The sequence below is a fragment of the Corvus kubaryi genome, unplaced genomic scaffold, assembly GCF_017639235.1.
Source record: "Corvus kubaryi isolate FWS band 111438036 unplaced genomic scaffold, C.kubaryi_AGA036_p1.0 75, whole genome shotgun sequence".
NCBI classification, from domain to species: domain Eukaryota; kingdom Metazoa; phylum Chordata; class Aves; order Passeriformes; family Corvidae; genus Corvus; species Corvus kubaryi.
This window is the reverse complement of record NW_024582062.1, coordinates 409,894-424,239: the sequence shown is the minus strand read 5'-3', so window position 1 is coordinate 424,239 and position 14,346 is coordinate 409,894. Positions and strand designations below refer to the sequence as shown.

General features: G+C 48.0%; 1 protein-coding gene across 4 annotated transcripts in view; it reads left to right on the top strand.

The window, feature by feature from the left end:
* Positions 1-10: 10 nt before the first annotated feature.
* The window catches only part of LOC121675734 (F-box only protein 2-like), a 37,890-nt gene continuing 23,554 nt past the window's right edge, over positions 11-14,346 (top strand). The window contains exons 1-6 of one of the 4 annotated variants that reach the window (XM_042051410.1): positions 14-127; positions 1,594-1,863; positions 2,957-3,083; positions 3,182-3,277; positions 3,613-3,748; positions 4,397-5,667. In XM_042051410.1, coding sequence (XP_041907344.1) covers positions 1,620-1,863; positions 2,957-3,083; positions 3,182-3,277; positions 3,613-3,748; positions 4,397-4,468 — 675 coding nt within the window. In that variant the 5' untranslated portion in view covers positions 14-127; positions 1,594-1,619 and the 3' untranslated portion in view covers positions 4,469-5,667. Of the gene's footprint in view, positions 128-1,593; positions 1,864-2,956; positions 3,084-3,181; positions 3,278-3,612; positions 3,749-4,142; positions 5,668-14,346 lie in introns of those variants that run through there. The other 3 variants (XM_042051407.1, XM_042051408.1, XM_042051409.1) reach the window with 3 other exon arrangements.

Genomic DNA, 14,346 nt, shown 5'->3' with positions numbered 1-14,346 from the left:
GCGGGGCGGGGCGAGGGCGGGGCTGCGGTCCTTTATCATCAGAGCCCGGCCCGCCTTCCCCAGACACACGGACCTTGAGCAGGGCAGCTCGGCTCGGCCTCAGCCCGCCCGCTCAGCAGTGGCCTAGGTAAGAGCGCTCGGTGCCTTCCCCCGAGCCCCTGCGGCTTTTCCGGGGTGTCTCCTGGGCAGCTCCGGGGAGAGAGGAGGGACACGCCTATGCTCTGAGCACGGCAAGGGGTGGCCGCTGCCCGGGAGCACGTCCGTGATGCAAAGCCGTTCACAGCTTGGATGCTTAACTGGGGTGGGAAAGGAAAGGTACTTCCACCCCTCTCTCGAGTGCGTGAGGCAGCTTGGCTAACAGTGCTCCATCAGCAGGCAGGGAGCAGGAGAGACTTCTGAAATTCCTGTACGAGATGAAACCAGCATGATCCCTACTCTTGTCTACTTTTTAAAAATTACATTTTAGCCTTCGAGACTGTGGTTGAGGGTTGGAAGTGTGGGGAGAATGGGAAATCACTAATGCTGTCTCCATAAAAGCCAGGGCATTTTAAATGACAGTGCCCCTGCTGGGTGCAGTGCAGATGAGGACGCATGATGCTCTGTATCTGAACGTCTAGATTTAGGATGCTGTTACAGCAGTGATTCCCTGTTCTTCCCTGCCTTGCCAGGTTTGGCACTGCTATATTTCGTTAAGTTGCATGCCAGGGTATTTCACCTCTGTTCTTAGTACTCTTCCAGGCTTAATGAGTCATTCCTGAGGAGTTTGGCTGTATCCATGCAGTTTGCTGCAATCTTAGCAGCTTCCCAGCACTGGGACTCAGCTGACATAAAAGCAGTGTCACAGTGCATCCCTCACTGATGACATGGGCTATGAACCTGCACACTCACCTTTCCGTAGTCCTGCAGCACCTGGACCTGCAACTCAGGGCAGCAGAGAGCTGTTTGGAGTCCAGAATTAGCACATGAAGTTAGAGTAAACACTTCTGATTTAATTCCTCCAGTTACAAGGCCATAGAAAATAGAATATTGGAGAATATCAGCTGAGTTATTTTCAGTTATGCTCAGACCTTTATTTTATACAGGCACCTGACTAAGGAGATTAAGTGCCAGCCCTCTGAGGGAAAGCCTGTCAGACATAGAATGAACCACAGCAAAGGTGGCTGGTGAGATGCTTAATGCTGATATTTGAGTACTGCTTTGTAGTATTTGTTATCAGGGATGTTCTTAAAGGCAGAACAAGCACCCATGTGCCTCCCTCTGCAGAGGAAATCATTACTAAGAAGCTGATTTTTGCAGCAGCAGAGATTCTGGAAGGAATGATTTCAGCCTGGAAAATGAACAAAGTGCCCACAATTGCAGTTGTCAAATACATACATTTTGTGGGCAGATTTAATTCAGGGCTTTTACTTAGAATATAAAGATATTAATCTACTTCATGATATTAACTTAATAAGGAACAGGAGACCTTGAGGCTAGGAAGCAAAATCATGCCTTCAGATAATGTACTTATTTCCCCATTTTTTCTACTGCATCGGTATCTGACATTGCTGAGGGTGGGAAGCCCTCAACACTCTTTTCCACCCTCTCTCTCAGACAGCTCCACCCAGCCTGCCCCAGGAATGGAGTCCCTCCCTGAAGCAGTCCTGATCCGAATCCTGGCTTCCATACCTGCGGTGGATCTGGTGCTGGTGTGCCGCCTCGTCTGCTGCCAGTGGAAGAACCTGGTTGATGGAGCTGCACTTTGGATCCTGAAGTGTCAGGAGGAAGGCCTCACCAGAGCAGAGTCAGATACAGAGAACTGGCAAAACTTCTATTTCCTGAGTAAGAAAAGGAAGAATCTCATCAAGAACCCATGTGGTGAAGGTGAGAGATATCACAAGAAGCGTCAAGGTGTCAGAGAGATGTCCAGTCGCTGAGAATTGCGTATCTATAGTCTTTGAAAATAGATCTTAGTTGCTGTCAGGTTGCAGAATTTTCTCCTTGCCCAAGAGTCAAGTCACTCAATCCATGCAGCCAAATCATTTAATGGGCACAAAGGCCTTTGATTATCAGCCTTTGCAAAGGGCTTTACATGACATTAACTTTATATAACCTCTGCAGGGATCTAAATCATGTTTGAGATACAAAGATGTCCTTTGCAGAAACCATCCAACACAGTAATGTCCCATGGCGTTTGTTTCTGCATTGCTTCTTGCCAAGCCATGACAGGAGAGATGAAGCCTTTCCCTTCCCAGGGGCCAGCCTGCCCTCAGCTCACCAGGCCCTTCAGGCTTCTTTCTGTGGAGCAGCTCAGGCCAATCATGTTTTTGCCCTCCTCACCACAGCCCATATTAGAGGCTGGGCACACACCCCATGTGCCATTATTCTGAATCTATTAACTTCACTTGCCAGAACTATAAGCTGCTTAGTAATAAGCAGCATTAACCAAGCCTCACAACCCAAGCAGCAACAATTTCACACATATAGACCAAAGCAGTATCAACACAGCTTCCCCATTTTGTTTACAGATGAGCTTCTGCAAGCTTTTCCAACATCCAGGTTTCCCTCTCAAAAAGCCCAATGTTTAAGGTCTTGCTGCTTCAAAAAATACCACTTAGTGATTTAGAAAACTTAGAAATAAAGCAATCAGCATCTCCCCCCAGGGTCCTTTGGTGCTGTGACACGGAAAATGCGGACACACTATTCGGAATACCTAAGTTCTTTCCCTGGAGCAGTTTCTTAAACCCACACCTACACAGCAGTTTTGCTGTAGAGTGTTAAAGTTTGGTGTGGTTAGACTCAGTCAGACTAAAGGTTTTTGCCTGACCTTTACTTAACAAACATATCCGTAGTCCACATATAAAATCAGTGATGTCTAATATCAAACTCTCACAAGCCAGAGGAAGGTTCCGGGGGAAGATGGTCAGGTTTCCCACACCCACAGGACTTATACAAGTCTCTTTTCTGCCATTTGTAGAAGACTTGGAGCACTGGGGAGAGGTAGAGAATGGAGGTGATGGCTGGAAAATTGAAGAGCTCCCAGGGGACTTTGGCAAAGAATTTCCTAGTGAAGAAGTCCATAAATACTTTGTTACATCTTATGAGTAAGGCTGCTTTTCTTCTCTTATTCAGGAAAGGGGGAATTTTTGGTTCCCCCAGTCCCAGGAGAGACTGTGATACCAATTAACGTCTTGTGTTTCAGGTGGTGTCGAAAGGCTCAAGTCATTGACCTTAAGGCTGAGGGCTACTGGGAAGAGCTGATGGATACAACCCAGCCTAAAATCATGGTAAGAGACTGGTAAGTATTAAGGAAGGCTCCGAGGACAGGGAGAGGGTTAAGAAAGATAAGGAAGAGCAGGGAGGGCATATATCTCATATATACTGGGCCTTAAAATCTCAGCTGCTGGGATTCTGGGTGTGGGACAGGGCTCACAGGCAGCTCCCACAAGCTTTAAACTGTTGGAGCACATGAACTCCAAAGCCCAAGTTCCTGTGGTGAATGAGGGGAGGCGGTGGGCTGAGCTAAGAACCATTGCAGATTTCCATCTCAAACCAAGGCCCCAGTAACTTGATGAGAGTAGAGCCTTTGCAGAGTTCTTACGGGTAATGCCAACAGCTTGGATCTCCTTGCAGGTATGCAGGATGCAGTGATGCTGGCTGCCTCTATGAGCTGTGCGTGAAGCTGCTCTCTGAGAATGAGGATGTGCTGGCTGAGTACAAAAGTGAGACTGTCACCATCCCACAGGACAGTGATGCCAATTGGACTGAGGTGAGTTACAGCTATGGGCTCAGCAGGTGACACCCAACCCACATGAGTCAGGAATATTTTTAAGCAGAATTCTCCAAGGGAAGGAGAAGGCTCTGTCATGTGTTCTCTGGAGCCATGGCCCTATGACAGAACAAGGAAAAAGGGAGGCTGCCTTACAGGAAACTTGCTGAGTCACCACTAGCAGCCGTAAGGTGAAGGAGATGTCCAACTGGGAGTGATTAAGTGGCCTCGGAACAATGGGTTCAAAGCTTCTCCCACTGTAAATGTCCCCACTGTTACCCAGCCTGGTAGGTCTGACTGTGGCCAGTGGGGCTGAAGGCTCTGTGCACTGAACAACGGTAGGTTTGTGGTGGTTTGACACTTACTAACAGCTATTTTGTCTCTTGTCCCAAAGATCTCCCACACCTTTTCCAACTACGGGCCTGGGGTCCGTTTTGTCCACTTTGAACATGGTGGCCAGGACACGCTGTTCTGGAAGGGATGGTATGGTGTCCGTGTCACCAACAGCAGTGTGACAGTGGAGCCATAGCTATGCTGAACCAGGATCTGCATGCTGGAGCTGACTTCCCTCAGGGCATCCCATGGCCTTTGGATGGTTTCTGCATGGTGCTGCTTCTGGCTGGTAGAGCATATGGCCTTTCTGTATAGGAACATGCATGCAAGATGCCAGGAGCTACCACCCATCCTTCCTCAAGAGAACTATGCAAAGAATGTGAATGAATTTGTGAATGCACCACAAGACTCAGCCTCACCACTTGCACTGATGTTCTCCATCAGACAGGAGATCACCTAAAAATCCTGCAGACCTCCTCTCTTAAACCTCTAATCCCTAGCACCCAGCCTGAATCAGGTATCTCTTCTGCCTGCTTCCCAGACTTGGGCACTCCTTAACTTTAAGGGGTACTTTATTTTCTGGAAGTTGAAAGAGTGGGAAGAAAAGAATAAAGAAAACCTGTGTCTCAAAACATAGCAGGGAAACCCAGAGCCCTGTCCCCAACTGTTCCCATGAACTGCAGTGAGAACCTTGGCTTCTCCCATTTATAAACAGGTAGCATTGTTTACCACAGAGGGGCTCTAGCTTGGCTGTCAAGTGCTATTAGTTTAATTTTTAGTGATGATGCAAAGCAAGAGCAATTGGATCCTTTTACACCATTTCCAGCACCCATTTATCAAGGGAAGTGACTGGAACAGAAACCTGTCTGGTGTCCAACTCTGGGGCTTCATTTGGCTCCCTCAGATAGATGGCATCTGAGAGTAATTGCTGGGGGAGAGAAAGAGATGACAACAACTTAGGGAAATGGGTTAGAAAAAGTTGGGGATAGGGTCCAGGAACAAATGAAAACAAACTCATTTACCCCTTCCTGGCCTCTGCATGCTTCATGTACCAAGCATCCTGGTCATCCAGTGTGACTCTGCTAGCAGGACACAGAAAGCTGTTGGCGTCACTCCATCTCTACTGACAAGTGTCTGCAAGAAGTACAGGTCTGTCTCTGCCACATGCTTGCTGACAAGACAGCACTTCACTCTCCCACTTGTGCTTCTTGATATCACTCAGGGCTGTGAGCCTCATCCTGAACAAACCCTAAGCTTCCCTGAACTAAGACTGTCCCTGCCAGTTATTCCACTCAGAAGAGCATCCCCCAGCAGAGCTGGTGTTGCCTACAGAAGGTACTTATATTTTTGTGTCCATCTGTCTGTCTTCCCTCCCTGGGCTGCCCAATTAAAGTGCCCCCTTACATGTGCAGTGACTGCTACTGCCTGCAGCTAAAGGAAAGAGCTTCCCACCTGGGCACTGTGCAGGCTACTTCCTCAGGCTTCCTGCACAGCTGCACCTGGGTGCCATGGGCACATGGGACTCCCAAACCACAGCTATGCCAGAGTCCACGCAAATATAATAAAGTGACACAATTCTGTGTGGATTTCCTCTTGTATACTGGGTATTCATCCCCTGTGCTCAAGCATCCTCTTCTGATTATGCAGAGTATGTCAGCCAGTCTGGTCCAAAAGCAGGAGTCACTGTACCTTGTATACTACCATGGGTGTCCCTGAAAGAGCTATGTGCTCTGTTCCCCAGCACCCTGGACCCACGGGCAGCACTTAATGTGCAATGGGTCTGCAGTGACAGCAAGCAGAAGTGCACTTCAAACATAGTGGGAATTCATTCAAGGCACAGAGAAGTACATGAAGTCTACAGAGTCCAGCCCTGCTGCCCAGGTCATTTGGGCTCTACTGTGAGCTCAACCTTAGTTCTGACCCAGGAGGCAACAGAATCGGTTCAGAATTTAATTGTTTCCCCTCCCTTACCCCTGCACACACTGTCATGCAGTGCTGATTTACCCACCCTTAGCCTTTAATGCAGCTGTTAGTTAATATTTAGCTCACTGCTAGTTCTCTGCCCCACAGAAGAAACAATCCCTTTGTCTGTCCCTAAGGAATCAGTATAGTGAGGGGATCAATATTTCACATCTCAATGCAATTGTTAAACTGAGCTTTTCCTAAGTCACCATCTTACAGTCAGGACAAACCCCAGGATTAAGCCTTCAGATATTGTGGCCCTTGTACAATACAGGGTAGGATCGTGGTCCCCACTTTATCTAGGCTGAAGCATTAAACGCAGACAGCCTCCCCAGCAGCTCTGTTACAATGAAAGCAGCTGCCTGAGGCCTTTTCTCCCTGCACTCCCCCTCTTTATGCCAGCACACCCCATTTTCACATTGACTGTCAGGGGCATCCTGCAAAGCTTGTTCTGACCTTCCCACTCCCCTCTGAGAGGGGACACTCAGTGCCTGCAGCCTCACTGCAGAGAATAGCCACCTCTACTTCACAGAGCTGCTCACAAAAGCCACTGCTGACCTCAGAAGCAATTACTCCTTGCATTCAACCATGTCAGTACTAGACTCCCAAAGCAAGTGAGTATCTGGGTACATGGGGGGGGGGGGGCCGGGGGGGAAGTCTTGCTCTCATTATAAATATTTTGTTCCAAATGCCTTTTGAATTTTGATCAAACATCATAAGTCTGAACACACTGCACCATACACATACACCCAATTCCAAGGCAATGCAATTCACCCATCAGAGACAGAGTGCAGGAGGGCAGTGTCTTCTCACACCTTACAGACTTCATGGAAATTGAGATGATGCAATTTCACAGGATTACAGAAACTAAGTGTAACTGCGGCAAAAGGCCTTAGATGCTGCTGCAGGCCCAGCTGCTATAGGGGTCTGTCGCCGACCACTTCAATGCAACTTCCTTCTGCTTTCTGCTCTGCCAACACCAGCAAGCAGCTGTGTGACACTACACAGTAGCTTCTGGGAACATGGGTGACCAATGCAGACATGTGCTGTACAGACAGAAAGAGGTCTGCCCAAGTAATTTATATCAGATATTTTCATCCCCCAGACTCAGAGTATTTAGAGATCTGAGCATTAAAACACAAAGATTGAGTGTTGCTGAAACATTCATGGTGGAGAAAAAAAAACACCAAAAAGCCAAAACCACGTAAAAGGGTCCCCTCCCAGTCTCAAACGTGGCAACAAGTGCTGCAGAAAGGGCTCGTGTTCCTTTGCACATCATGCCCACAAGGCACCCCAGCAGTGCTGAACTACACCGAACACAGAAGTGTTTTCCTAACACCCACAATGGAATGGAACAGGTGGGTGATGGGACTAGAGAGTTTAAGACAGGAACCTTTCACTCTTTGCCAAGACACTACATGAACACCTCTTACCCCGGCTGCTTTAATACTACTCAGAGGCACCAAGAGAAGCCCTAGTACAGCACAACAGCCCTGTCCTGTTCTTACCAGCTGGGACCTGATGTCCTGGGTAGCTGATTGGACTTGGTGTCTGCAGTTGTACAAGATACCACTGTAATTTCCTTTCCTGCAAAGCCCACCACAGTTCATCCTGGATATAAATGCCATTATAGTTAAAAGGGGTTTGTTTTCTGGGTTTTTTTCTTTTCCCTTGGGGTTTTGTTTTTGTTTTGGGGGTGGGGGGGGTTCGGGCAGGGGTTTCGCCCCGCTCCCGCCCTGGGGGGGGGTCGGTGTTGTGGTTTGTTGGTTTTTTTTCATATTAACTTCTACAGCAAGTCTCCTGCAGAGGAACAGAACCGAGCAATATGGGGTCCTGGCAAGGAAGTACTATCGTACATCTCTTGTCAAGTCTAATTGAATTTTTCTATATGAAGCATCTATTATTACCCACCTGGGGGGTTGTGGACAGATTGAGGAGTTTTCTCCCCCACTAGGCAATTCAAGACTCGGGATGGGACAGTTGGGGGAGAAAATAAAAGTAATCTATCTGACAATTCCCTGTTGCTTGCAGCCCAGCTGTTCTAGTTGTAAAAGGGAGGGTAGTTTAGGAGCTCAGTTCCTTCTACATCAGCTTACAGAAGCTGGGAATGACACTTTCTGAAAGACAGGATAGCAGAGCATTAACCCAAAAGCTGCAGCAGAGATTCACAGATTGACAGATTATTCTGAGTTGGAAGGGACCCAAAATGATCACTGACTCCAACTCTTATGTAAATGGCCCATACAGGGATTGAACCCACAACCTTGGTGTTAAGTGTTATTAGCACCATGCTCTCTAACCAAATGAGATAATCTCAGAGTCAGATATCAGTAAGGTCACAGGTAGTGGGATGGAAAACCAGAGACTTATCCTTGCCTGTCAAGAACAGAAACCTTCCCGAGAACTGGAAAGCATTGGACTAGTGAAGAAACATTCGCTGGGGCATACATCTCCCTTTGCAGCTGCTCTCACACCTCCTTCACTGCTGTCCCACATCATATAGATACCTTAGGGGACAAAGTAGTCCACATGTCAGCAGCCTTGACATTGAGCTAACCTGATCCCTGCTTCTCCTTCCATCCAGTTAGTTCCTTCTGATGTCCTTAAGGCAGTGTCTCGGGGTGACCTTATGATGTGTATCCCATATCGCTGCCTATGCCCAGAAATTAATTTCTGTGCCTTTCTATGCCTCTAAACTGAGCCTGAGAGGGGGAAGGAAAAAACCGAGCAAAACTTTTTCAAAGCAGTTTGCAGCTTGTTCAAGGTCACACAGAGATAGGTTTTTTTTTCCAGCTGCGGCGGGGGAGGGAGGAGGCACCCAGCTTACTGGGTTTTTTTCAGAGTCAGCTTTTGGCCAGTGGTTCAGCTTCTTTTTCTCCAGAGAGAGACTGAGAGTTGAATTTTTTTTTCCTTCCCTGGAGTTTCGGATTTTCTCCCTTTTCCACTGGACTGCTTCAATATCAGAACACATCGGGAGGACTTTCCACTAGCGCAGAGGGCCTGGCCCTGGGCCAAGCCCCAGCTCTGAGGCAACCAAGGGGAGGACTCTAACACTTTCCCAGGTTTTTCTCCACAGCGAGAGATTTTATTATTTAGCATTATTTTCCTTTTCCCATGTGTTTGTTAAATAAATAGTTTTATCTCCTTCACTTTCCTTCGAGGAAATTTTTTTTTTTTCCCCTGAACCTGGTGGGGGAGGGGTGGTTGTGCCTTCCCTCAGAGGATATATTTCTAAATTTGGCCAAACCGGAACAAATTTAGTGGCACCCGACTGCATGGCTCGAAGGAAAGTGAAAAAACCTGTAGTAATTACATTTTGTTTTGAATTTACTTATTCTGTGTTGGGGTAAAGTAGTCACCATGCTGGTTGAGTTCATAATGTCTCTCTGGCTCGATGTACTCATGTCTTTCTGGTCCTTAGGCTTCATTGAGGTACTAGTGCTTTTTTGGTCCCTAGGGTTGTTTGCCTATCCACAACTTGCTTCAATCTTGTCCCTGATATGTAAATTTTACAGAGAAGGGAGACAAATCAGGATTTCTATCTTGCTGTGCTCGGTGATAATGATTTATAAGAAGTTGACGGAGGTACAGGCAGCTGTTCGAGGTGTGTATGGTATGTGGTTTCTCCGTCCTAACCCCAGTCCTAGCTTCGGTAGCCTGTTTTGGGAATTTATTGCACCCAGATTGTTAGAGGAGGAGGAGACAGGGTTTCCCTTCCCTTTAAATTTGATAGGTTATCTTTTGGGAGTGTTCAGTTTCCCCTGGATGTTAAAGAGACCACCTTCCTGGTATTTTATCTCGTAAGCTTCCTCTATGTGGTTCGCAGCTTGTCTAGAATGAGAGCTCAGATTTCCCGGGCAACTGCTGAGACACCTGACCCAGAGGTGGAACATCCTGAGTGGTGTGGGGAATGGGAGGATATAGGCCAAACCCTAAAGAAATTCTCTGACCCAATGGTTTGCAATTTTCCCCCTGAACAAGTTCAGAAACCAGCTGAGATGGCAAAATATCTGAAAGAGAAATACAATGACAATTCCAATGAGAACAAGCTCCTTGCAATATGTTGGACTTTGGCATATGCCTATCGCACACTGCAGCAGGTAATGGTAGAGGGGCAGGAAGATAAATCAGCAAAGCCTGCAGACACCCCTGCAGTCACTCAGACTGCAGCCAAACCAGACAGCAAGCCCAAACCAGATGGAGAGTCTAAGCCACTGACAGTGGCTCCTGTCACGAGGAAAAAACACACAACCAAAACTGATCACCCAGTGAAAGATGAGGATAATGCAGGGGAAGGAACCTCAAAGGATGCAGGGGAAGGAACCTCAAAACCACCAACTGACTCAGGCACAGAAACCATTACTGAGTCCATGTCCATAAAGGACCTTCACAGCCTAAGAAAGGATTACACCCGATGGTCTGATGAATCCATAATAAATTGGATGGTCCATATTTGGGATGCTGCAGGTGATGATGTGATGCTGGACGGTGCTGAAGCGAGGCATTTGGGATCCCTGTCATGTGATCCAGTGATCGACCAAGTGATGATAAGGGGGGCTGACTCTGCGTGTCTGGAGATGGGTCTTGACAGGCGTGGGTGAAAGATATATGTGTGGAGATGATCTCTACATGCAGCAAACCCCGTGGAAGACCATAGAACAAGGGATCCAACGCCTGAGAGAACTAGGGGTGGTAGAGGTTGTCTTCACAAATGACCCAGGATTGAGGAGTCCAGACCAGGCCAGAGTTATTCCATATATGTGGCGAAAACTCATACAACTTGGACCACAAGAATATGTTTCTGCTTTAGCAATAATGAAACCAGACTACGGTGCAAATGAGACCGTGCACGATATGGCAGTGAAGCTCCGAGTGTATGCAGACTCTGTGCATGGCCCAACACATGCAAGAATCACAGCTGTGGAAACACGTGTGCAGAAAATGGAAGATAAGATGGAGAAGAGTCTCCAGGAGATTAAAGAGTGCCTTCTCCAAATCTCGACAGTACAGATTGGAGATTCTGATACCAAAAGCGGACATTCCCCAGAGAGAAGGAACATCCCACAAAGTGAGCTGTGGAAGTTCCTGTGTGACAGTGGGGAAGACGTGAAGAGGTGGGGTGGACAACCCACCTTTGCTCTGGCAGCACAAGTGCGTGAATTGAAAGAATGCAAGTTTCTGAAAGGAAGTTCTACCAAAAAGGAAGTAGCTCCAGTTGCCTGTAGCCAAACTGCTGGAAATGATGGAAAAGACGATGGCATGTCTGATTCCCATGAAGAAACCTCTAAGATGCAGGCCCAGGGAAAGAAAGATAACCAGGCATAGAGGGGCCCTGCCTCTAGCCAGGTAGAGGTCGGGGAGAACCGTGTTTTTTGGACTGTGTGGATTCGTTGGCCTGGTACATCAGAACCACAAAAATATGATGCTTTAGTTGACACTGGTGCGCAGTGTGCAATAATCCCATCGCAGCATGTGGGGGTAGAATGTGTTTCTAGTTCTAGTGTAACAGGTGGATCACAAAATTTGACCTTGGTGGAAGCTGAGGTGAGCCTGACTGGAACTGAGTAGAAGAAACATCTCATTGTGACTGGCCCAGAGGCCCTGTGCATTTTGGGCATAGACTTCCTCCGGAACGGGTATTTTAGAGACACAAAGGGACTCAAGTGGGCTTTTGGAATGGCTCCTGTGGAGACAGAGGGCATTAAGCAATTGAACACTTTGCCTGGGCTATCAGAGAACCCATCACAGTGCATTGCCGACAGTACTGGACAACTTGAGATGCTGTGATTCCCATCCACAAGATCTGTGAGCTAGAGAGCCAAGGGGTGGTCAGCAAAACCCACTCACCCTTCAATAGTCCCATCTGGCCTGTGCGCAAGTCTGAAGGAGAATGGAGATTGACTGTGGACTATCGTGCCTTGAATGAAGTGACTGCACCATTGAGCGCTGCTGTGCCAGACATGTTGGAGCTCCAGTACGAGCTGGAGTCCAAAGCAGCAAAGTGGTACGCCACTATTGACATTGCTAATGCATTTTTCTCCATTCCTCTGGCAGCAGAGTGCAGGCCTCAGTTTGCTTTCACCTGGAGGGGTGTGCAGTACACCTGGAACTGACTGCCCCAGGGGTGGAAGCATAGTCCCACCATCTGCCATGGACTGATCCAGACTGCACTAGAAAAGGGTGAGGCTCCAGAACATTTGCAGTACATTGATGACATCATTGTGTGGGGGAACACTGCAACAGAAGTGTTTGAGAAAGGAGAGAAAATTATCCGGATTCTCCTGGAAGCTGGTTTTGCCATCAAGAAGAGCGAAGTCAAGGGACCTGCTCAAGAGATCCAGTTCCTGGGAGTGAAATGGCAAGATGGACGGCATCAGATTCCCACTGAGGTCATCAATAAGATCACAGCAATGTCTCCACAAACCAACAAGAAGGAAACACAAGCTTTCCTAGGTGCCATAGGCTTTTGGAGGATGCACATTCCCGAGTACAGCCAGATCGTGAGTCCTCTCTACCTGGTTACCCGCAAGAACAACAATTTCCATTGGGGCCCTGAACAGCAACAAGCCTTCGCCCAAATCAAGCAGGACATCACTCATGCTGTAGCCCTTGGCCCAGTCAGGACAGGACCAGAGGTGAAGAACGTGCTCTACTCTGCAGCCGGGAGCCATGGCCTGTCCTGGAGCCTTTGGCAGAAGGTGTCTGGTGAGACTCGAAGTCGACCACTGGGATTTTGGAGCCGAAGCTACAGAGGATCTGAAGCCAACTACACCCCAACAGAGAAGGAAATCTGTTGGAATTGTAAAAAGAAGCGAGAGGCCCGGCTCCGGCGGGGGGAGAACCTTGCAGACCAGCCAATATGGTTGATAAGAGCAAAACTCCGTTTATTAGCAATCCAAAGGCACTTATATAGTATACCAGCTTGTTAACTCTTAAGTGGCTTAAAGCTTATCAAAGCACATTTCTACTTCTACATAATTGGACTTACATTGGCAAGCTTCTACAGTTATGTTATGATTAAAAGAATTCAGAGTTTATCCTCCTTCTCTCTCGGTCTTATCTACGCAGCTGTACCTTCTCAAAACTCCCTTCTTGTTCCCAGCCCTGCTTGTTTTCTTCACACAAGAATTTTCTCATGGAGAGTTTTTTCTCACACACAGGCCTTTTGCTTCCAGGCCTATTGCTTGTATAGTTCTTTTATCGATCCCATAATTCTATCAATGATCCATGTCCCCGATCCTTTAGTAATTGCAACAGAAATCTTGGCAGCCTATGAAGGAATCCAAGCCGCCTCAGAGGTAATTGGCACTGAGGCACAACTCCTCCTGGCACCCCGACTACCGGTGCTGAGGTGGATGTTCAAAGCAGAGGTTCCCTCTACCCACCACGCCACCAATGCCACATGGAGCAAATGGATTGCTCTCATCACACAGCGCGCCTGTATCGGAAAACTGAATCGCCCTGGGATTTTGGAAACAATCACAAACTGGCCTGGAGGTGAAAACTTTGGTTTCGCTGATGAAGAAGAACAAGTGACACGTGCTGAAGAAGCTCCACCGTACAACCAACTGCCATTAGAAGACACACGCTACGCTCTTTTCACTGACAGTCCTTGTCGCATCGTAGGGATGAAACGAAAGTGGAAAGCAGCCGTATGTAGTCCCACACGACGAGTTGCAGAAGCTACTGAAGGAGAAGGTGGCTCAAGCCAACTCGCTGAACTCAAAGCTGTTCAACTAGCCCTGGATATTGCTGAAAGGGAGAAGTGGCCAAAGCTCTACCTCTACATTGATTCATGGATGGTAGCCAATGCTCTGTGGGAATGGCTGGACAAGTGGGAAAAAGCTAATTGGCAGCGTAGGGGAATATTACAGCTGGTGATGGGGGTCAGCGGCTCTGACCCAGGAAGAGGTGACCGGTCCGAGGAGATGGTCCTGAAAGGAATCGCCTTCCTGAGGCCCCGTGTCTTCCCTCAGCTGCTGGCAGGAGGGCCCTTGCAGAGACTGTCAGCTCTTTAGTGATTATCAGCTCGTGATTCCAGCTCAGCTCTGCAGGGCAGCCTCCAGGCCAAGCCAGACCAGAGAGAGAGACGAGAAGGCTCGTGTGGCTGGTTCCGCATGAAGGTAGCTTTATTGTTGGTCCCCTCTGGCAAAGGGGAAAGCCAGGGATGAGAACCCTCTCTGCGACACAGGGGCCAGAGGGCTTGCTTTTATAGGGATACAGGGGATCGGTAAAGGACCAATGGGTTACAGAGGATCTGGGATGGGTAAAGACCAATGGGTCACAAAGGATCTGCATAGTGT